The sequence below is a fragment of the Benincasa hispida genome, chromosome 7 (assembly GCF_009727055.1).
Source record: "Benincasa hispida cultivar B227 chromosome 7, ASM972705v1, whole genome shotgun sequence".
Lineage (NCBI taxonomy): Eukaryota > Viridiplantae > Streptophyta > Magnoliopsida > Cucurbitales > Cucurbitaceae > Benincasa > Benincasa hispida.
In genome coordinates, this window is record NC_052355.1 from 42,280,893 (window position 1) to 42,304,730 (window position 23,838).

General features: G+C 32.3%; 2 protein-coding genes and 1 long non-coding RNA gene across 4 annotated transcripts; all 3 read left to right on the forward strand.

Annotated features, from left to right (window-relative positions):
• Positions 1-8,505: 8,505 nt before the first annotated feature.
• LOC120081327 lies at positions 8,506-12,337 on the forward strand. Its single transcript, XR_005482789.1, has 2 exons — positions 8,506-8,869; positions 11,622-12,337. It is a non-coding gene; the product is annotated as an uncharacterized LOC120081327 (long non-coding RNA).
• LOC120081326 (basic leucine zipper 43) lies at positions 8,876-10,954 on the forward strand. Its single transcript, XM_039036079.1, has one exon. It carries the CDS (start codon positions 10,218-10,220, stop codon positions 10,818-10,820), a length of 603 nt encoding a protein of 200 aa, XP_038892007.1. The 5' UTR covers positions 8,876-10,217; the 3' UTR covers positions 10,821-10,954.
• Positions 12,338-14,526: 2,189 nt separating the features above from the next.
• On the forward strand, positions 14,527-20,423 carry LOC120081325 (ruBisCO large subunit-binding protein subunit beta, chloroplastic). Of its 2 annotated transcripts, XM_039036078.1 has the most exons (13): positions 14,527-14,831; positions 14,908-15,033; positions 16,184-16,321; positions 17,015-17,110; positions 17,270-17,512; positions 17,591-17,825; positions 18,236-18,405; positions 18,575-18,652; positions 18,756-18,827; positions 18,899-19,003; positions 19,178-19,270; positions 19,383-19,475; positions 19,727-20,423. In XM_039036078.1, exons 1-13 carry the CDS (start codon positions 14,643-14,645, stop codon positions 19,907-19,909), a joined length of 1,821 nt encoding a protein of 606 aa, XP_038892006.1. In that variant the 5' UTR covers positions 14,527-14,642; the 3' UTR covers positions 19,910-20,423. The 2 variants fall into 2 exon arrangements, 1 of the variants encoding a protein (XP_038892006.1); XR_005482788.1 differs by lacking the exon at positions 19,727-20,423 and having other exon boundaries at positions 19,092-19,270; positions 19,383-19,438.
• Positions 20,424-23,838: the final 3,415 nt, after the last annotated feature.

The following is a 23,838-nucleotide window of genomic DNA, read 5'->3' on the forward strand; positions in this document are numbered from 1 at the left end:
ATATTAAATAGGACAAAAGCAAAAAGTTAATTTATGAGAACTCATTCCAAGTATTGACAAGTTATTCCCGACAAGTTCCATACCTATTTAAAGATTAATTGATATTGTTGATAAAAACATAGACATCACCGATAAATTAAAAATGCTTTTTTTTTGAAGTCAACTTTTAGAGAAATGATCAGTTTTGATTGCTTAATGGTTAGTCTCTCCATAAATTATATGAGAAACTACATCCACCATTGCCAACAAACTCTAGCCACTTTGACAATCGCAGTTGGCCAACCTCTGATCGTTGTCTCTCACGCTCGCTACTGGCCACGACCTTCGATTATCATCATTCCCAAAAACTTTTTTTTATAGTAATTTGACATAAGTAAAATCACTTTTATTTTATAACAAACTAACCAAATTTGTATATAAAAACGCTATTGAGAAAAAAAAGTTATCAAACATATGTATGTTTTATTTTAAGGTGTTTTTATCAGAGCTGTTTAAATGAAAATGAATTTTTGAAAAACGTTTCTTCTTCTAAGTCATTTCAGACCAACAATATTACTAACAAGATCTAAAGCTAAATTTGAAAGTAAAAACAATGATTTTGATAGTTTATTGATTTATAGCAATACCAGTTGATATCAATATTGTATCAATTTATCCATAAAATCGAAATATGCACGTTCAAAAAGGAAAAAAAAAAAAAAAGATCAAAATCAATTTGTTAAAAGAAATTATTATTAAACTTTCGATTTTGAAGGTAATAATTTAGTCATTTTAATTTCACTAACCTATCTTATTAATTTTACATATATAAAAAAAATCTCATTAAATATTAACAATTTTTCTAACCACATGAACTAAAGGATTAAATAGACACAACACTACAAATTCAATAAATATAATATTTTTAATCTACATGAAAATCTCAAATATTAAAAAAGAAAAAACCAATTTTATAATTCTAATTGTACAGCAAAATAGTGTATTATATTTAAAAATAAGTCCATGCAATTAAATATTTTATATTGATATACAAGTTGTAACACAGTTTACAGCAATTTTGAGCCAGTCTCATTTTATAAGATGAAAATATGATCCTAAAACTAATTGTGTCAAATCTAATGGATTGAAAGCCTTAGATTAACACATATATTAGACTTGGAGGGGCAAAAATGGTGGAAGTCTTATCAGAGAAAATAAAAAGTGGGTACATTGGTCATAGACTTATTATTTATTATTATTATTATTATTATTTTGTTGAGAAAATTGATAATCTAGACCTATAATCATTTTTGTCGTACAATTGACTATTTTCAAATTGACATTGCATTGAATTCAGTCCAAAAAGTTAAAAATATAAATCAAATTTTAAAAGATGTATGGTCCAACAACTTAGAGTTGATTTCTTCACAAGGAGGGGAAAAATTGTTTATTTAAATACTTTTAATAAAAATGGATTAAAATAACCATGAAAAGTTATTTTGAATAATTGCTAAATACTTCAATTTCTTCTAAAATGACTTGTTTTTTAAATAAAATGATTGAAAATGTATTTCAAACACACTCTTAGTTTGCAATTGTAGTAGTTTTTAAAATCAGTTGTAAGATAAAATAAATGATAAATTTTAGTATTAAGCTTGAAATGTTAGTTTATAATATTTGGTAAATAAATGCAAAGTGAGTTTCGCTCAATATTATTGGCATGCGTTCCAATCCAAAAAGTTGGATGTTCAATCTCCACTCAGTCATTGTTATACTAAAAAAAAAAAATCTTCGACATTTTAAAATCACACTGCAATCACCCAGGATACATTTGGATAATTGGTAGATCAAGCGTAAAATTTGAAATTTTAATTTGATATAAGATTTGGGAAATATTACACAATTTTGGGGGAAAAAAAAGAAGAAGAATAAGAAATTGTAAGGTTTGGTATAAATTTTTGAAAGAGTACATAATACTTGGAAGAATTACGTAAAATATATCGATGATCATCCGAGCGAGATTTTATACAACAAAATCAATAATTGGGATATAAGATGAAAAAATGAATTTTGTATAAGTGTGCTAGTTGTGAAAGATGAAAATATTTAAGGGGGCATTTGGGACAAAAATTATCATAAGACTATAACCTAGGGTAAATACAATTTCAAAAAACCCTAATTAGCTACAATAAATATTATTTTAAATTTTTCATTTGCTACAATATTTACTAAAGTTTATACTATTTTACATTCGTCATTTTTTTATTCTTTACTACCGTGTTTACTATTTTCTTATCCCACTAAAATAGAACTATTATAACTGAACTATAGTAACCTAGGAGTATAATAACCAACCCATTGTCGGAAAATTAAAAAGATATTGTCCTTTTAGAAACTATTTAGGAAAATATTGTTGTTTTCAAATTATTTGTAAAAATATTGTTGTTGTTGTTTTTTTAAATAAGTTGAGGGTTGAAAATTCGACCTAGATAGGTCGAACTTTGAACCCTCGACCTTGCCCTTCCTAACATTATTATTAAGTCTATTTAATTATCATTTCGGAGACCTTCCTCTATCAAAATATCGTATTCCTAAATTTTCAAAGGTCCCCCTGGAATTCTTTCCAGAGCTTATTGAATAATTTTTACGGATTCTATCATCTAGCAAGTCTGACTAAATAACGAGCTAATAAATCTCCTTCTTTTTGCCACTGAACTTCTCAATCAAATTCGCGAGCGAGATTATGAGAGAGAGTGAGATTTTGAGAGAGCGAGAGTTTGAGTGAGAGTGAGAGCGAGAATTTGAGTGTGAGCGAGAGCGAGAATGAAATAGCGATATTTTGATAGAGCGCGAGAATACCGTACAAATTTTCCCTTTTTTTCCCTTTTTAATTATTACACATTCCACATTCTTCTTTCTAATCTTTTTTTTTCATTTTATAAAAATAATTTCTAAAAATATTTTATTATTTTATTTAAAATATAAAAAGAATAAATTAAAAAAAATAATAACTCATAAAAATAAAAAAATGTAAATTAAATATCTCATTTATATAAAAATAATTACAAAAATCAATGTGTCCCACAAGGCGGACGTCGTCGATTTCGAGCTGGTTGTCGTCGTCGACTTCGAATTTGAGGTTGCTCGAGTTCTTCTTGATGTTGCTTTGGCACCTCTACAAGTATTTCACAATATAAATATTCATTATGCTTTCCACGATCCCAACCATGTCCATGCACGTATGAAGACGAAGGACCAGCCTCTGAGTCATAATGTCCTGAACCAAATGCTGGCATCATCATCAAACTAACATAATCAATTTGACTCTACGTCTGCGTCATAGAGGGCAACTCTTCCACATTATGTGCAACCTCATCAAACTCATCCTCTTCCCGAACAGGTCATCTACGTCTAGAAGCTGGTGGAGGAACAATAGGTATATCGTACATATAATGAATTTCCTCCATATAGCTTTGGTTGTCACTACATATAGCAAGTACCTGGTTCGGATCATTCGCAACCTCATGGAGTCTACTGTTGTTCAATCTCTGTGAATTATAAAACAATTAGACAATGTTTAAAATAAATTTAAATTAAAAAAATAGATAATATTCATTCATTTACCAGATGACTCATAGCTGCTCATGGACGAGTGACGTAGCGCCTTGTGATATTATTATACCAATGAATATATTATGGAGTGACATTTGTGTCAAACTGTTCAAGAGAAACCCCCACTGCAATAAACCTTGCATGATAGTGCCATTGCACTACCAAATGTGCAACTTTTTCAGACTAATCTCCAGTCCTTAGGTCAATATCATGCAGTACGGGTTCAGTATTACAAGACGATGGGACATCCTGCTGAAAACCGAATTGTCTCATCACCCTGTCAGAAAGACTGTCACTCACTAATGTGAAAACATATGAGAGGACTCATCGTCCGCCATATGTTTGACCATTCGTACAAAAATTAGGCAAAATATGCACAATAATTTTGTACGGCTCCCAAATAACCTGAAACACAAAATATTATATTAGAGAATATAAAGACAAATACAATAAAAATGTGAATAAAATAATCAATTAGGTTTAGTGTAATGTATCTATTCAGGTTGAAGCAATCAAACATGTATCTATACTGGTTGACTACATATGTGGCTGTCCTAGTCACACAAAATTGTCTCTCCACCTAAATTTAAAATTGATAATTTAGAATTTAAATAACTAGATCAGTGATATAAAAATTAAATTGAATTAAAACAACATACCGAGAACCGTAGGCTCGTCCAACTAACTGAGCGTCATTAAACATGATGTAGCTGTGGAGCCATTGTTGGAAATCGCTCCCAAGCCCATAGTTGCAAAAGTATGAGAGGCCCGACTATCTCTCAAACCTCAGGTCTTGTTTGCTTTGCATAGTTGTCTATACAACCATGCCAAGCAATGCTCTACCCCACGCAATACCGCCCCGCATCATGGAGGTTAGTCAACAGTGGCAAGAACATCAAGTAAACAAAATGACTTGATTTATCTGAAAACAGACTTCCACCCATCATTTGTAGTATATATGCTCGTGCATATCTTTTGACGGTTTCCTCGTCTGCATCATCTTTGAGCTCACAAAATTGTGTTCCTAACCATATTAAACTTAACCTCGATCCTTTAATCTTGTCGGCAGGTGGGGTCGCACCAAGGTATAGTTGACAAACTTCTAACCAGTCATCGTACGTCACTTCGGTGACCGACTCACCGTCAACAGGTAATCCCAACAATACTTCTATGTCTTGTAGAGTGATATCGCACTCTCAAACAGACATATAGAATGTATGCATCTCGGGCCTCCATCTCTCGACCAAGGCTGTGATCAGATGATTGAGGAGAGTAACATTCAGCATACGTTGACAATTTGTAGAGTGATAATGTACACTTTTATGTCTTGTAGAGTGATAGTGTACTGTTCATGTAACAAGTGGCAGCATTCGGCATTCTATGCTCGCATTTTATGGTCATTCGCTCATATTTTAACATGAACTACGAAGATTTTATCAAGGATTACTACAAATTGTCAACGTATGCTGAATGTTACTCTCCTCAATTTCAACCTGTACCGCATGAAGATTACTGGATCACGCACCATAATATGCCCATCTTACATCCTGATCCATCGTTGTTGAGAAGACCTAGTAGAACGAAAAGTTCACGTCATCATAACGAGATGGATTGGACAGAACCAGCCACTCGACAACGATGTGAATTTTGTAACCAGTTAGGACATAATCGAAGGAAGTGTCTTTCGTTACTAAGACGGGCTCCAGATAGTTAGGGATTGAATTATAAATAATTTTTTTTTATTATTATATATTCATTTTATTGTATATTCAATTTTTTATTATAATTTATCGTATATTCAATTTTTTTTTATAATAATCTACTGTATATTCATTTTTTTATATAATCAATAAAGTTTTACATTATAATAATCTAATATATTCAATTTATTGTCTAATGATTATTTAATTATAGTATAATAATCTAATATATTCAATTTGTTGTCTAATGATTATTTAATTATAGTATAATAATCTAATATATTCAATTTGTTGTCTAATGATTATTCATTATAGTAAATAATATAATATATTCAATTTATTGTCTAATGATTTTTCAATTATATTATATAATCTAATATATTCAATTATAGTTTAATGATTATTCAATTATGTATGATTGTTAGCTCTTTTTTCTCCTTTTTTTTTATATATTATTCTATGGAAAGTTAAAATAAAGCGAAGACTCTCACTCTCTCCTAAGATCTCACTCTCTTAATCTCGCTCTTCAGTATCGCTCTCTCCTAAGATCTCGCTATCTCACTCTCCTCCCCCCTAAGATCTCGCCTCTCTCTCATATCTCGCTCTCTCTGTTATTGTTTAGTTATTTCCATTAATATTACTAGCTTTTATTCTTCTGGAACAATCACAAACACTTTTTTTTATTATGGATACTACCAGAAACTCAACGCGTAATCTTACATTTCAATTGTGTATTCTGACTAATCTTATTTTTCAATTATTCAACCATTTCATTTGACCAAGTTCAATGTTAGTCAGATTAGTCAATATAAACTAAATCTCGCTCTCTCCAACATTCTCGCTTTGAATCTCGCTCTCTCCTAAAATCTCGCTTTGAATCTCGCTCTCTTAAATCTCGTTCAACATCTCGCTCTCTCATACTATCTCACTTTGAATCTCGCTCTCTCCTAATCTGCTTCAGCCCACTTATCTCCTTAATCGCTTTGAAGTTTCGACATGTGTGTAGCCTTCGACAACCTAAATATACAAAATTTTGTTTGTAGACAAAGCTAATTCGGAATTGTCTTTCATTCCAGGCAATACTGTTATCCATACGCTTCATATTCGCAATGGAGTTCGCTCCCAGAAATATAGTCATCTCCACCCCCTCACGTCAATCCCACAAGCCTCCGTCTAATTCGAAATGATAACAAAATGCATAGGTTGTTAAAAGCAGCTCGAGTACACGGATACACGTAGTATACCATCTCATTACTTTATTTCCTCTATGAGGGAAAAAGAAAAGTAATAAACCTGCAATCTCGAGGGTGGATGTGTGTCGAAACTTCAACATTCGACAACCTAAGCGAGATTCGCGAGATTTCCTTTGTCGAGGGTTGGAGTTTCGGCCTATGTATTGTTTCCAAGTTTTTCTTTGTTCGTTGAGTTCTCAACGTTCGACCTCCACATCAGTCGAGTTCTCAACGTTCGACCTCTAGCCTCGAACTCCCAAAACAACAATATTTCTCTAATAAGTTTCAAAACAACAATATTTCTCTAATAAGTTTTGAAAACAACAATATTAATATTAAAGGTCCATCCTAAACGCTCTTTTAAGGGTTTATTTCTGACAATTTTCCACTAAATATACCTACTATTAAAATTTGCATAACTGTTTGTTCTTTATGATAATTTATAAATTTAGAAATAGATATTTAAAATATTATATCATATATATACTATCAACTTTTTATATATACATATGTATCCTTGCAAATGACTAAATTTATATTTTATTTGCTCTAGATTATTTCTTAAGTACCAAGAGAAATATGTATAGTTTTGTAATATTATTTAAATGAAATGGCTAGACTAAACCAATAAATCTGGAAAAGGATAAAATTTAAAATATAAAATTGTTAAGAAGTAATAGTTGATTTTACAAGAATCCACTTCTAAAAGGTACATGAGTTTAAATTAAGTGATTTAAGCATTGTAAAAAAAAAAAAAAAATGCATATTCACTTACAATTAACTTTATCAAAAGTTTTTTTTTTCCCCCCTCTTTTCAAGTAATCTCAAATGCAAACCTAATTCTCTATGTTCAAGTTTCCAAGTTTGGATGTTAAAGATTTTTGTAATTTATTTTTAGAATTTCTCAACCTTTTTTTTTTTTTTAACCGTGAAGATTTTCTGTAAAAGTATATTGAATTGATAAAATGCTCTTTAAAATTGTAACCTTACCTTACACTAATTTTTTATTTAAAAAAATTAGTAGTCCAAAACAATTTAAAATGCATTTTTAATAATTTAACCATGCTTAGTACGTATTTTAAAGAGGCTATGGTGGAAAATAAAAAAAAAAAAAAGGTTTTTTTATTATTATAAATTTTGAAACAATATTCACATATTATATTTTCTTGTATAAAAATCATTAATATTATTTGACCAATTTCGATAAAAATTAACATTAAGGGACTTAATTTAAATTTTATTGAAAGTGCAACTACTAAAATTAGACAATTATAAGTATACATATTAAAATTGAACAAACCAAAATGGTATTTCAATCTTTTTGTTTTTATTTAACCAATTTCGACAAGATTTAATTTTGAATGATCAAATTTAAAATTTACAAAGATTAAATTAAACAATTTAAAAGTATAATATGAAGTATAGAATCACCTTATTTTATAATTTTTATGCCATTTTAAAAATAATTTGAAAATAATGAATGGAAGTAGTATAAAAAGGTTAAATTATAAATTTGGTCTATATGATTCTAGAAAATTTAGATTTTAATCTGTATAATTTTAAATTTTAAAATTTAATCTTTAGAATAATACTTAGGTGCAACCTATACCTTTACTTTTTTTTTTTTACCTACACAAAAAGAATGAAATTTTAATATTTTTCTTTTAAATTTTAATTGTCATGTAACAATTTTTTATTAAATACAATCAAGGCTTCATAGTAGATAGGTGTAGCTCCTTACACCTAATTATTCTTTTTCACGTCTTTGTAGTTTGATAAAATTTCATAATCTCTATAATTTTTTTAAAAAAATTATTAACCGTTCTTAGAAATATTAATTATATAAAAATTAAAGAATTGTTTGGATTGATTCGTGAAAAGAGTATTTTTTTTTTTTAAAAAAAATCATATAGTTTTAATAAAAACAAATTAAAATACATTTGAAAAATATTTAAATTGATTAAAAAATCATGGGTATTGATCCAAACGGAAGGAAGGAAAGGGCAAACATGAAAAGATGGTTAAGCAGACCACTTTCGAGAGAAACGGAAGGCATTGGGGCACGAGAAGTAATTGACGTTAAAGTTGAAGTACGCTTGTCTTCATCTTGTTCGCCCAAATCCGAGAAGCAATTGATTATAACAATGGAGTTGGAAGCTGATTTTCCAGTTTAAAAAGGGAAACAAAAAAGAACAAAAAAGGCACCGATCGATTAAATTAGTACATCTTCATTTGGGAACTACCATCCAATTCACTTCTTCTACTTACATCTGGATTTCGATGTGACACTGTACTTTAAACCTTTCTCCCACGCTCTTATCCACTCCATTCGCAACCAAAAAGAAGGTATGTAATTAATTGTTATGAAAAGAATTATAATGTTGTTTATCTTTCTACGAATTTGAAATAGTTTTTTGATTGTAAGGAAAAAAAACAAGTTTGGCTTCGTAAAGTAGGTCATAGGAGAGTTTGTTAATTGCTATCAACTTTTTGATCTAATCTTTGTTGTAAACTAAACTAGTTTGCAAGTGGGTTTCAAGAAGAAGAGGCGAAAAGAAGAGGAAAGATTAGATAAGCAAAATGGAAAGAAATTGAATTAAAGCATTTATGTGAATAATTTATTGTTAGAACTATGGGAAAGCTTGACTTAGGTGTGCTATTGTGGACACTTGGTGGAGTCGTGTGCTTAAATAATCATTTGGATAACATTGGAGCTTATGACATTAAGAGCAATTTTTCTGTTCCTTTTGGAGTTTCTCGACTTTATTACTTTAAGTAGGATAAATGGGTGGAGAGGAAGAAGATTGACACGACTTTTTAATCCAAGTTTTTTATTGGGTTGGTATACGGTACAACAATTATGCTTTTTCAACGTTGAAAGAACACATCTAAGTTTAGGACAAGGTTTAGTATTTCTCGATATGACGCATGCAAGTGAATGAAACAAAAAGGGAAAAACGCAACCAGAGCCAATCAATATGAATGGAATGGTAGCCAACGCAAAGCCAGATTTTTGGTATGGTTATGCATATACTTCACAGACAAGGTGTTTGATGAAATGCTTCAGAGAAATGGATGCAGCGGTGATTTAGGTAAATGATGCAAACAACCTAAATGGGTCCCTCCAACCCAATACTTTCAGTGCTTAGTGAGTCATCAGAAGTCTAATTAAATTGGTTATCAGTACTTAAAAATTGTTACTTGAGAATTTGCCTTTTTGTGGTAACTTTCATTACGTCATTGGTTCATAAGGTCAGATGTTATTGGCTGCTTGAGTTTAATGTATTATGCTTCTGTAGTCTGGTGGTGAGAATCCCAAAGGAAAAGTTCTTGCCTGGAATTGACTTTTAACGCCATTAGTCTTTTGTTTTAACTTTTGAATTGTTTCACCCACGACATGATTTCTTCTGTCACTTATGAGCATATATGTATATGTGCCTGCGCGTGTTTATATCCACATTAGATGCATATCAAGCACTGGAGCTGCACACTAATAGGGTCATTGCAATAATTTTTAGACCTTATGCTCATGTAAGTCTCCTAACAACTGTAGCTTTACTTTGCTAAATTGGCCCACTTTTCCAACTTTATCATCCTATAAAAACCCATCAATCCTCCTGCTTGTATTCCTTGTCTCACCATCAGTAATCTGCTAGACAAACCCTCTGAATCCACTATCAAAAGAATTCCAAATATGCTTCCAGGTGAAATAACCGGCATCCAGTTTTTTCCATCCGAAAACTCTTTTCAAATTCCTTCAAACATTGACATGATGCAGAACAACTTTCAGACTCTCCATCATTTCAATGGCTTCTTAGGCAACCTTCCGATGTCTCACGTCCCTCATCCCAGCCATGAATTCCTTGCACAATCTTCAAGTTTTAGCTACAACTCAACATCTGATGATGCAGAGGAACAACAGAAGAGTATTATTGATGAGAGAAAGCAGAGGAGAATGATTTCTAATAGAGAATCAGCTCGTAGATCGCGGATGAGAAAACAGAAGCACCTTGATGAGCTTTGGTCTCAGGTACTTCGGCTTCGCACCGAGAACCATAAACTGATAGACAAGTTGAACCATGTATCTGATAGCCACGAAAAGGTTCTTTTGGAGAATGCCAGACTCAAGGAAGAAGCCTCCGATCTTCGTCAGATGCTCAGTGACCTACAAATTGGCAGCCCTTACACTCCTTGCTTGAGTAACCTCGAAGATATTCCCTGCAACACTGCACATCTCAGAGCTGAATCTTCATCATGCCAGTCCATCGCCAACTCCATTGATAACCTACTCCATTGAGGATAAATCTTTTAACTCTCTGATAAGAACTTCTAGTTCTTTTCTTTTTATCTAGTTTTCTTATTAGTCATCAGTCTTTGCCTCGAGCTTGTATGAAATCAGTAGTAGAATAAGATTGTTTCAAGTTTCAACCAGAGGTTGAATCCGGAGTCTACTCAGTATCTGTTAAAATTAGCATTCATGAAACAAATACAAAGTACTCTCTGCCCGCCGCATATACATGATGAAGCTAGATGAGCCAAAGTACCTGAAAATGATATATTCATATTAGATCACGAATGCCTGAATCATAACTTCATAATTTTCCTTTTAAAACCCCACCAGCTTACATCATTAAAGTTCCACCAAAGAGAGAAATGGATAAGAAACAGGAAACAATATAACAGAGGAAGTAAGATTTATGTTCAGTGAGCAAAGTCTATGGTGGAAAAACAGCCAAAGTTCTGCACAATATAAGAGGGGCACAATAGGACAAGCCATGGTGGAGGGCGCTGCTGTTAGTGGCTCATCATTGAAATGAATACCATAAGAGGCCAAACTTTTGAAAATGGTATCCACTAATACAAAACACCCTATTACCTTGCTTATCTTTTTTTGGGGGGGGATTATTATAGTTTTTTTTTTTGGAAGCTGATTTAAACAATCAAGCTTAACAGTTTATATCTTAATTATACTGTTCAATCACGCAAAAACCTCAGAGCAAAGGATTTGACTCTCTTTTTTCTTTTTTTCCTCTCTCTTTCGCTAGTTGAGGCATTAGAATTTGTTGCATAACTTTGGTGTTAAACTGAACCATTTCAGGCTGCACTGTTTTCAACCATAAGGAATTGTCTGGATCAGAGGTGACGTTTCAGGTGGTGGCTGAACAGTGATCCCTCTCTCTCTCTCTCTCTCATTTTTTTCCCTTTCCTTTTTACATTGACAATTGCTGTTGCATGATCACATCACATTGCTCTCACCCTTTATTCATTTCTCAACTATAATGTTCTGTTGCCGCCGTAGTACGATTAAACTCTCTTTACTTTACTGTCATCCAAAAAGTCATTTGCTGTCAAATTTTCTTTCCCTTTGTCTGATTTTGCATCCTCCAGAATCAAATTTGGCTCCAAATACCATGAACGACTTGGGGATTTGGATAGGGAAATCCTATCACAATCTCCTTATTCATCCCCTCTCTACAACATCTCAAAATGAAGGTTTCTTACTTGTTGCTGCTATGTGGAGGATGAAACAGTAGCCGGTTTTCTGTCACAAGATTGAAATTTGATCAGATCCTAAAGCAAAATAGATCTGTTTTAATGGATAAGGATCAAGGATCCAACATGATGATAATATCTGTTGACATACACACAGCCCAATGGATTATTTATTGCCGAGAAATGAAATATATGTTCTAACCAAAACTAGCATACTTCAACTGATGAATAGATGTATTAGGTACTAAGAGGTTTGTGGTTTGAATCTCCTACTCTATTGTACTGAACAATTAAAATATACGTTCTCAAAATTTGCTTTTGTGTGTTTTTATTTATATTGGTAATGTGGTTATTTTAGTTCCGCAAATGTGAATGTATAAATTTAAATTTCTATCATTTGTCGAAAGTATATTGTCTTGACCAGATGAGTCATACTCAGGTTGGGTTCAAAACTATGTTGAATGCTCAAACTCAAACTACTTTTCACCAGCTTTTTAGAAAGTTGTGGTAAAAAGCTAAGATAGATTATGGAACTTTTTGAGTAAACGTGAATCCACAATTCTTCTTAGGAGTCGTTTATTTCTTGGGAATGTAGATAACTGGAATCTTAGATGCTCCGAGTTATAGATATATAAAATTATAGATGTCTAGCATTTTTAGATTACCATGTTTGTTTTATATGAATATTTTTGTAAATATTTGTGAATATTTTGATAACTATGCTTGTTTTGTAGGATTTTTACTCAGAAATGTTGTAAATTTACACAACGTTCCAATAATGCACTTATGATTGTTTATTAATTTATAATTAATTTGACATAATTTAAACTTATATAACATATTTGTTTTAATTTTTAATTTCTTTTTAAATTAATACATTTATATTGTTTTTATATGTTATTTTTCTAAAAAAAAATAATATATCATAATTCAAGATTTTTTTTATAAAATCAATATTAATTTAAATTTAAATTTGAATATCTTGTTAAAAAATAATAAAAATTACGATATAACAAAACTAATGATATATATGGTTGAAAATATTTATTTTAATTATATAATGCAAATAAAGATTAATATATGTAAAATAAGAAGAAAAAAAAAGGACAAGATCAATGTTAAATAGAGATGCCTTCAACTCATGAATCTTGAAAATTCATGTTTTAGGATGACATCCAAAACACTCCAGATGTCTTCCGAAAATCTCAAAATGTTAGGACATCTTACGATATCGAAAATCAAATACAGTAATCTAGATGTCCATTTCATGAAAATTTAAGATGTTCGCGAAACAAATGGTCCATTAGATATATCAAAAAAGTATAATTTATGTCATGGGGTCAAATAAGTAAGTATCTTGAGTACTTCTAATATTAAGATAATGGAGATATTAAGATATGAACAAGTTGATTTTAGAAGGAGAATTTTTAATTGGACGCAATTTTAAATAAAATGTAAATATATTTAAGTGTAATTTTTAAAACGAACAACAATTAATTCATTTTCTTTTTGAAAGCTAAATAACTGTTTTGAGTATTTTTTAAAAAAAAAAAAAAAAAAAATGGTCGCCAATATCACGGAAAATTGAGGTACTTTCAAGTACAAAAAAATTGATGGATGATCCGAATGGGCTATATATGTATAAAGGAAGTAACAACATAAAGAGTTATATTTAATAGTTTTTTGTTTGTAGGAAAGCAAAAAAACAGCACTACGAAATGAAGTCATTGGAGATCAAAGTTTGATACCACTTTTAGGATTAATTGAAAAGATTATGATTAGGATTAATCGAGTACATAAAATTAAAAATAAACATTTAAAAATATTAAAATTAAAATTCAACAATTATCGATGTGTGGGATCAAATTGACATTTTAATCCAAACAAAGATTATGATTAGGTGCAACCTATATACATGCAACCATTTTTGTTTACATAGTATAGAAAACATTTAAAATTTTCTTTTATTTTTTTAAAAAATATATGTGACAAATTTTTATTGGACAATTAGCTAGGCTAATAGGTGTCATCCAAGCAACACCTAAGTATATATATCTATTAAAAAAAAAACTTACATTCCATTTGGTTTGTGATCGGAAAATTATTTTAAAAGATAAAGAATTCAGTAGAAAACAAAATTAATTTTTTTACTATATTCAAAAACACATATGATTGCAATTTAAAGTTTCGACATTTGAAATCAAAATTCAAATTTTGTATTTGGTTATGAATTTAAAAATACAATAATATATCTCATGTTTATAATTTTTAAAAATAAATTCTAAAAAACAAAGGAAACGATAATTTATTATTTATAAAAATGGATCATTTCAAGAATTGTTTTTGAAAATCGCTTTTAAATATAAGTATACCAAATAGAAATACGTCTTAATTGTTCTCTTTGTATTTTTTTTTTTTTGGAAACATAAATACGAAAATGAATAACGAATTTAGTTTGCCGTTAAATAACGGACCCTAATCGCGCCAAATTAACTCGTCCAGATATTTCCCGCTTGGCGATGCAGGCGTATCTTCCACCTTATCCACCAAGCGAAATGTTAATTCCGTCATAGCAACTTATCTTCATCGTCATTTTTTATGCCTTTGTTCTGCGAATTGCAGAACCATGGCGTCTTCTCCCACTCCAATCCCTCCACTATCTTTTCCCAATCCCACATCAAGATCAAGAACAAAGCCAAGACCAATACCAAACAGACCACCGTCTTCGTTGCCTCCTGCGTTGAACCCCACCCCCAAATCTCCGCCCAAGGAACTTTACTTCAACCGCGATGGCTCTACCTTTAAAAAACTTCAGGTTACGTACTCGGACGAGGCACTTGTTTCTTTGCCCTAACGGTTTGATGATTGAACGGTTTGATTTTGATGAACAGGTCGGAGTTAATTTGGTGGCGGAGCTGGTGGGTGTTACGTTAGGGCCGAAGGGAAGGAATGTGGTGCTTCAGAACAAATATGGACCGCCCAAGATCGTTAACGATGGCGAAACTGTCCTGAAGGAGGTATTCTGATTTTTTTTTTTTCTCAACCTTTTGGTTAAGGTATTTTTCTTATGCGTTTTCTTTTTCCTCTTCAAGTTATTATGGCATCTGAAACTAAAATGCTTGATCAGTTGGGGGATGAATTCGATTAAAGAAGAACTAAGTTGGGGAAGGGCTAAAAAGTTAGAAAGTTATATGGAAACGAAGCATAATGTCATCTTTTTTCTTCATATCTATGAGTGTATGAGCCATGCGCCAGCTTGCGCATTTCTTTTATACATCTCATATTATAATCAACAAAGAATTTCAGCAAAGGCATACAACTTAATGTAAATTGAAATTGTTTTCGATAATAAGTTTCTTTATGATATAACTTTGGGATTAGAGATAAAAGGGAAAGAAATTCGTTTGTAAATCTCCTTGCATAAGATCTACAACGGGAGATTGGTAACACTTAACAGCTGCAATTTGTCTATAATTCACTCATTGGCTTGTGAATTTGCATGTAACTTTCGTGCCTTATTTTTTGTATTCTATTCTAAGAAGCTTGGGCACTGACACAACACAAATATCAAGTCACATCATTTTAGAAAAAAATTACTAGACGAACATGACAAGTACACGTTTATTAAAATATATGCTTTTTAAAATATATGTTATTTTAATATAGGAAGAAAATTAAAAGTCACTAAGTTTATGCATTTATATTTTAAAGACGAGATTGATATATTTCACTCTCAAAATCTATTATTTTTTGTTCTATATTGTTATGAGTCTGTTTAGTATACATATTACAAGTGTGGGATAAGTACCTAAAAAATCTATATTAGCTTTATACAATTTGTGTCTAACACATATTTATTGTGTTGATGAGTTTTCAATACTCATCCAAATAGTGTCAGAATGTCAGTGTTCGACACATGTCGTACACGGACATAAATATGCTAACGAACTAAAGTGACCATGCTTCTTAGATTTTATTAACAACATTTCAAACTAGCATCCTACCCTGTAACATTATGCATTTTCTAGTTGCACACATAGCTATTTTGCAAATAATTCAGCATGTCTAGGCTTATGAATAATGACACAAGTAGTTATTGAAGGTCGTCTATCCTTTTGGTGTATCCTATCCTTTTGGACTCTAATTATTATCTGGTCGGAAAGCTAGATTGAGCTGGAAGACCCTTTAGAGAACGTTGGGGTGAAATTGGTGAGACAAGCTGGAGCAAAGACAAATGACCTTGCTGGTGATGGTTCCACTACATCTGTCATTCTTGCTCAGGGATTGATTGCTGAGGGTATGAAGGTAGTTAATGGAATTCCATGCATGAATATCAGCCATATAGAATAACTAGTACTGCTATGTGGACCATGGAACACCGCATCCGATTTTTAACTTTTAAGGAAGTTTTCAATAACTTGTGATTCATTCAACGTTATTTTATTAAAAAGATGAACGTACTATGTGAAAAACAAAACAAATTTGTTATATATCTCTATAAATAATTAAATTTAAGTTTTCATATTTTGTTTTATAATTTTTTTTTTCTATATTTAATTTCATGGTACACGATTTATGATTTAAATTTCTAAAGTATTCAAGTTACACACACACCCGCACAATGTAATTTTTTTTAATAATGGCGCTATATTGGGCTCAGTCTAATGATTTGGCCAAATAGCCTTATAACTGGGCTGATTAATGGCCAAACTAGTCAATATGGGGCCATCCAAATTCTACGTGATGAACTTAGCCTATATCAAATTTAAAGGATTGTATGGTCGGCTAGTTAAACTTTGACTCTTGGTTTGGATTAACTTTGGGACTTCCTAGGACTATGGCATTGCGATCTTGGGCTATTTGATGAACCTGTATTTCACTCTCTATCAAAGGCAGCAATCAGGATTTTTTGTATTATGAAAGAATAATAAATTGTTTCTCATCACAATTAATAGCCTGGTCAATTTTTAAGTACTAATAATAAAATGCACTTTATAGGTTATTTCTTCTGGCATGAATCCTGTTCAAATTGCACGTGGGATTGAGAAGACTGCAAAAGCACTAGTTTCTGAGCTGAAATTGCTGTCAAGAGAGGTATGCAAGATTATGCTTCTTTCAGTGTGGAAAGTTCAAAACCCTGAGACGTGCTTCACAGTGAATGAAAGGACAAAAATATCAATTTTAGCCGCAAGTGGTAGTCCAATAACAGTTTGTCAGTGATCTATTCAACTGCTACATATTTCAAATTTGTAGGTTGAAGATCATGAGATAGCACATGTGGCGGCAGTTAGTGCAGGGAATGATTATGCTGTGGGAAATTTGGTTTCACATGCATTACGTCAAGTTGGTCGGAAGGGAGTCGTTCAAATTGAAAAGGGGAAGAGTATCGATAACAGCCTGCAAATTGTTGAAGGGATGCAATTTGATCGTGGATATTTATCTCCATACTTTGTTACTGATAGAAAGAAGATGGTAGTAGAATTCCATGATTGCAAGGTAGCAACCGGACTTTAAATAATATGTTTTTCTTTTATATAAAAAGTAATCTTTAGAAATGGGGATTTTTGGTTGCAGTTACTATTGGTCGACAAAAAAATCTCAGATCCAAAGGAGATGTTTAAAATATTGGACAGTGCTGTGAAAGAGAAATACCCAATTGTGATATTGGCAGAGGGCATTGAGCAGGAAGCTCTGGCTCCAGTAATTAGGAATAAACTTAGAGGTGTGCTGAAGGCAGCTGCTATCAAGGCTCCTGCCTTTGGCGAGCGCAAGAGTCACTACTTAGATGACATAGCCACCTTAACTGGAGGTAGCAGAATATTAGAAGAGAGTTTTGAGTCCTTGTGCTTTCCCCATTTTTTCTTAACTTAATAACCATTTACAAGGGAAAAAAGGAAGAAAAACAACCCAATCTATATTCAATGAGATTTCAGCATAAACGTACATCAGAGATAATGGGAATTCAGTTAAAGACATTTCATAATGCGATGAAATACCATGAATTTTTTCAAGAATGATGCATCTAATTAAATATAACATCATATTCATCATCTAAAAATATACTATCATCTTGCTGGAATGGAGTAAAGCTTATCTTTGATCTTATATACAAGTTGATAATGAAAAGAAAAGGCATTCTACGTGTAGTTTCCTTTTGGTTCTCAGAAGTTTTTGCTATAAAATTTGATCCAAAGTGCAACTCTTTTATATGTTATGCAGCTATTGTGGTCAGAGAAGATAGTGGATTGACTTTAGAAAAGACCGGCAAAGAGGTATTGGGCTCTGCTAGTAAGGTTGTTATATCAAAAGATTCCACTCTAATAGTTACAGATGGGAATACTCGGGAAGCTGTTCGAAAAAGGGTCTTACAAATTCAAAAGCTTATGGAGGTGCTAGAATCATTCTTTATCTATGCTGAGATATCCTACATTTCGTGGTTTTCTGCATTGCAGTATCCATTTCTGAGTAATAAAATAGAACACAAATTTCCATGTTGAAGTATATAGCTTTGACGTTTAGTCGAATACACCAAGAGACATACTATTGTCTATTCTGCAGAATACTGAGGAAAAATTTCCGAAGAAGATATTGAATGAGAGAATTGCAAGGTTATCTGGGCGAATTGCAATACTTCAGGTGATGATATTTTAAGAAAAAATATTTACTATTATCATCATCGGGAAATAGCAACTTACACCATGACCATACTCGTTCACTTTGTCCATATACTTAATTGTAGGTAGGAGCACAAACTGAGGTTGAGTTGAAGGATAGACAGTTAAGGATTGAGGATGCTTTGAATGCATCAAAGGTGTATAGTTGGTCTGTTTTCCTTGAGGATATGAGTTCCAAATATCGGTTATAACCTTATGTTTGTTGTAGGCTGCTATTGAAGAAGGTGTTGTCGTTGGTGGAGGTTGTTGTCTTTTAAGGCTGTCTACGAAGGTGGATGCTATAAAGAATGTCCTGGAAAATGACGAACAGATGGTATCCCTCTTGGTGTACCCCAAAATTTTTCTGTTATAACTTCTTAATATTAAATGTTAACTTGTTTTTTTGATTATGATGATTACAGGTAGATTTAGTTTTAATTAGCATATCAACTAGAATATCACGTTAATTCATACGATGGGTTATATCAATTGCAATGGTCAAGTGCAGATTGGAGCCGAAATTTTCAAAAGAGCTTTGAGCTATCCTACAAAACTAATAGCGAGAAATGCCGGTGTCAATGGAAGTGTTGTTATAGATAAGGTCGCTGTGAACAAATGAATTTGCTTCTAATTTGCTGTGTATAATTTTTTCCCCCTCTCATTTCACATATTAAGTCTAGTCTTCATGGTAAAATTAACTTAATATCTCACAGGTTCTTATTAACAATGATTTGGATTATGGATATAATGCCGCCACAGATCGTTACGAGGATCTAATGAAAGCTGGAATCATGGATCCATCAAAGGTTTATGAACTTTCTTCAGAGCTCTGACAGTCTTGTTTTACCATTCCGAATAGTTTTTAAGGAATTCGTTCAAATTAGCAGAAAAGCATCCATCTTTTGGTGAAACCTGAAATTTTTAATGGCTAAAGGAACTTGAAAAAATGTAGATTGAACGAGGTTGATTGAAAAATATAGTGAACTGTGAAGAGTGGTTTTCATTCATCCAACAATTCATTGCACTAATTATAGCTCCCTACTGAAATCTGATGCAGGTCGTGAGATGTTGCCTGGAGCATGCCGCTTCTGTTGCCAAAACTTTTCTGACATCTGATGCTGTTGTAGTTGATATGAAGGAACCAGAGCCCATATCAAAAAGAACACCGATGCCAATCTCAGGCAAATGGGTTAACAAATATATGAGCCTTTATTCTCTGATATCAATTTGTTTTGATTAACAACCCTGCTTTTGATGTTATAGGCGGCATCAGACAAATAGGGCTCTAGCTCGACGGACGAGATCAAAGTATTTCGGGAGTATTCCCACGTTGAAGGAATTCTATGGTATTTAGTCACCACCAGACGAATGAGTCTCGACTCTGGAGCTGCCATTAAAAGGGTATGTAGCCCATTTTGTAGCCATGAACTAGCTGATACAAGGCATGTTGAGCAACAAGGTCAAAGACAAGGAGGCCGATAATTTGTAGAGAGAATGCTCTCTTCATAGACGAGCATTTGATTACGGTAGAAAATCCACAAGTCAGTCAAACTTGTTGCAAGCCAAAATTTCCTGTGATGTATTTTGTTGATTGGGATGTAACTGGGATGAGGGCCAAAATTTTAAGACTCGTTTGTATTTGAGAACTGTCTACGACTTAAAGATTTTGTCTGACTAATGCTGTAATCTTACATCCATGGGTGACTAATTTATAAGGTCTAAATACTACTTTGCTTTGATTTTTGTACTTTCAATTTTAGTTCATTTTTTCTATTTCTATCGTGTATTAGTCCATTCATATCATAATAAACATAAGTTAAAAATATATATACTAAAATGAATTAAAATCAAAAGTATGAGACCAAAGTAGTATCTAAACAAATTTATAAATACAATTTATTGGAATCTGAATGAGATCATGTGAATTTTATTGCATATATTGCGAAAAACATTACTTATTTCCTTCCATACAATGTTCATCTTAGCACAAGAATGAGCAAGAAACCAACCTTTACCTTTTACTAATCGACAAAAATGAACTATTTGGAGTTTGATTTTGGCTTTTTACCTATTTTTCAAAAACAATTTTTTTTTTCTCACTTGATGATGAAAATGATGTAAGTATGGAAAATATTTGTGGTACAATTTCTCTTATGCTCTTTATTAAATTCTCACTTTTCATTTCAACAACAACCTATCAAATTAATTCACCAAAAATTCTCCACCTCAAAAATTTATTCACAACTATCCGAAATTAATTGACAAAAATTTCTCTACTAAATTTGATTTGTTTACAATTCCACAAAAAGTTCTCTTTCACCAAATTATTTCCAGAACGAAAAGTCTTTCGTCAAGTCCAAAACTTATATTTCACGAAGTTGTATTGTACGCTCCGTAAGAATGTATGTATTTCATTTTGTATGTATTCAATAGTTCGATAATTTCTGGGAAAATTGACAAAAATAGAGTACCTTTTTGGAGCTTGCTTTTCCAGGTTAGAATTTATTTGCTTGTATTTATGCTTGCTTTCTTGATTGTTTTTTTTTTTAAAAAAAAAAAATAATGCTCTACATTTGATATTTATAATAAAAAAATGAAAAAAAATAGATTTTTTTTTAAGATACCCAACCGGACTTCACTAGATAAAAAGAAAATGAGTTAAAATTACCCAATCGGACTTCACCGAGTACAAAATAATTGTTGAAATAAGTTGGATACCTAGTCGGGCTTCACCAGGTATGAAATAAATTGATTGAAATCACTTGGTCTTCCTAGGTACGGGATAGGAACCGAGTTGGGACTAGTCCAAGGCCCGGTAGAGTTAACTTTAGTCCGGCCGGGCATACAAAAAGTACGAAAATTATTTTTTGGCCCGTTGTTGTACTCGAGCGAGTGGACAACTAGGCCAATTTTTTTCTTTTTAGTTTCTTTTTTTGTATTTTGCTTTTTCTTTAACTACATTAATACATTTTTTATTATAAATTGTAGGACAATGTCTTGTGTTTAGATTTGTTTCGGTGGCGTTTGGAAAGAAAGGAAAGAGGATTATGATGAGAGCTGCGAGGATTTGACATTAAGGTTGGCACGACGTATAATGAATTCCTGACCGAAGTTTATAAGATAAGTATTATAATGTCAGATAAGTATAATCTTGTTATAAGATGTATACTTCAATTGGGATCCAAAGCCCTAACATTTGTAATTCAGAATGATGAAGGTCTACACACATTCCTCACATGGGAAGAGGTTTCGATAATACCTCTTTACGTATCCACGCTTCCAAAGTGTTCAAGTAATCAAGGATTTCATCCAAACAATTCATATATCCGACGAACTGAAGAAATAACTCCGACATATAGGCCAGTACATTGCAAGATGGAGTCGGATAGTCAATTTTTCCCCAAATATTTTGACCCATCACTTACTTCATCACCTAGTAATTTGGTGACTCATAATTTAGGGGATGATTTAGACCAAGGTCAATATTTTAATGATTGGTCTTGGAGGGAGAAGGATGATGGAGAGGAACCTAAGATTAATACTATTGGATCGATACCAGCACACAGCGAAAGACATCAAGATCCATAAGCACTCTAATCGATTAATTTTGACAGAAGAGAAACATGCTAAAACAGAGTTTAATGGGTTTCAAGAACATACATTGGCCGAACCATTGAAATCTTGATTTTCAACTGCAAAATCCTCCAAATCCTTGTGTAGACCACTACAAGATCTTCCCTACTATCTTCTTGGGGCTCTAGATTGAGTTGTGGGGCTCAAAATAAGCTGGAATCAAAGGGAATATAGAGAAAGCTCACTGAACCAATCCAATAAAGAACACCTTCTTCTCAAGATTTTTTTTGCTAAAATTCTATCAGTTCATCTCACTCAACTTTACTCCAATCTCTTCAATAAATTGCAGACTATCATGCAAAGAGATTTGCTGCATGAGATGTAACTCATGCTTGGAGTTATTGAAGTTGAAGGTGGTGTGTTCCCAATGAGCAAGTAGAAGAAAAAGATGGAAAAAACCATTTTTCCTATTTGTGTAATTTTAATTTCCAAAATCCAAAATTGATTTTAAAATTATATTTTATTAATTTTACAAATTAATTTCATAAATTAATTTTCTAATAAAATTAATAAACAATTATTTAAACAATTTAAATAGTTTCAATTAATTTAATATCCAATATTAAATAAATTTTTACACAAATTCATCTTCATATATTTAAATCATATTTAAATATATTTTCTCCAATTCTGTTTGATTCTAATATGCACGTTTCAAATTAACTTATCACACTACTCTAGAGCTAATCCATTTTCGAGCTAGTAAGGGGACCTCATGGATCTATAGATCATGGGCTCTAACGATCCGAGATTAATCGACTAAACTCATTAGACCGATCTAACCCCCATTCGTTAATTAATGGGTCACTTCACTAAAGTCCATAGTTGAACTCCCCTTACTGTAGATATATTATGTCCACTCGATATAACCATGATTAGTAAGTCAACCCTTCACAGGTTGTTCGTAATAACGACTAGGTCAAATCTCTGTTTTACTCCCGAAATTACCTTTTGTTCCTTAAGTCCCCACCGATCTCTTAATGTGATCCAATAAAAAAAATCGAGTCTCTCTCATGCCAAATGAAAGGGCAGGATCCCTTGTCCAACCCCCAGAATCAGCACTTAAGGGAACAACCTCTCTACTATACCTAAAGCGGGTAGGAGTGAATTCCCACTTGCACCCTATGTCCCCAGCTATCTATCCGATTTTACCCCTGAATTGGGGAGTCTTATTGAGCCGGCGCTGTTGAGCCAACCCTCACCTATGCAAATCTAAGGGACATCTCGAATAAACAAGAGTTCATAGTTACTCAGGATTAAGGTCAAGTTACCTAAGTCATCACTTTGAAATAGTCAGTCTTAAACAGTAAACAACATTACGAAGTAAGAGTGACTCATTTCGTGATCCAATCTTGTACATACTCTTTTGCACAAGGACACCCCCACTCCTCATGTCTAACATGAACGAATTAGGATCACTTCATTTGTAATACTTTACAACTCCTTGTAACAACTACAGAGTGGGCGCATCCAATAGTGTTGCTAGAATAAGGTACCAAACCTTATCCATATATTATAGATCATTTTGACTATTTA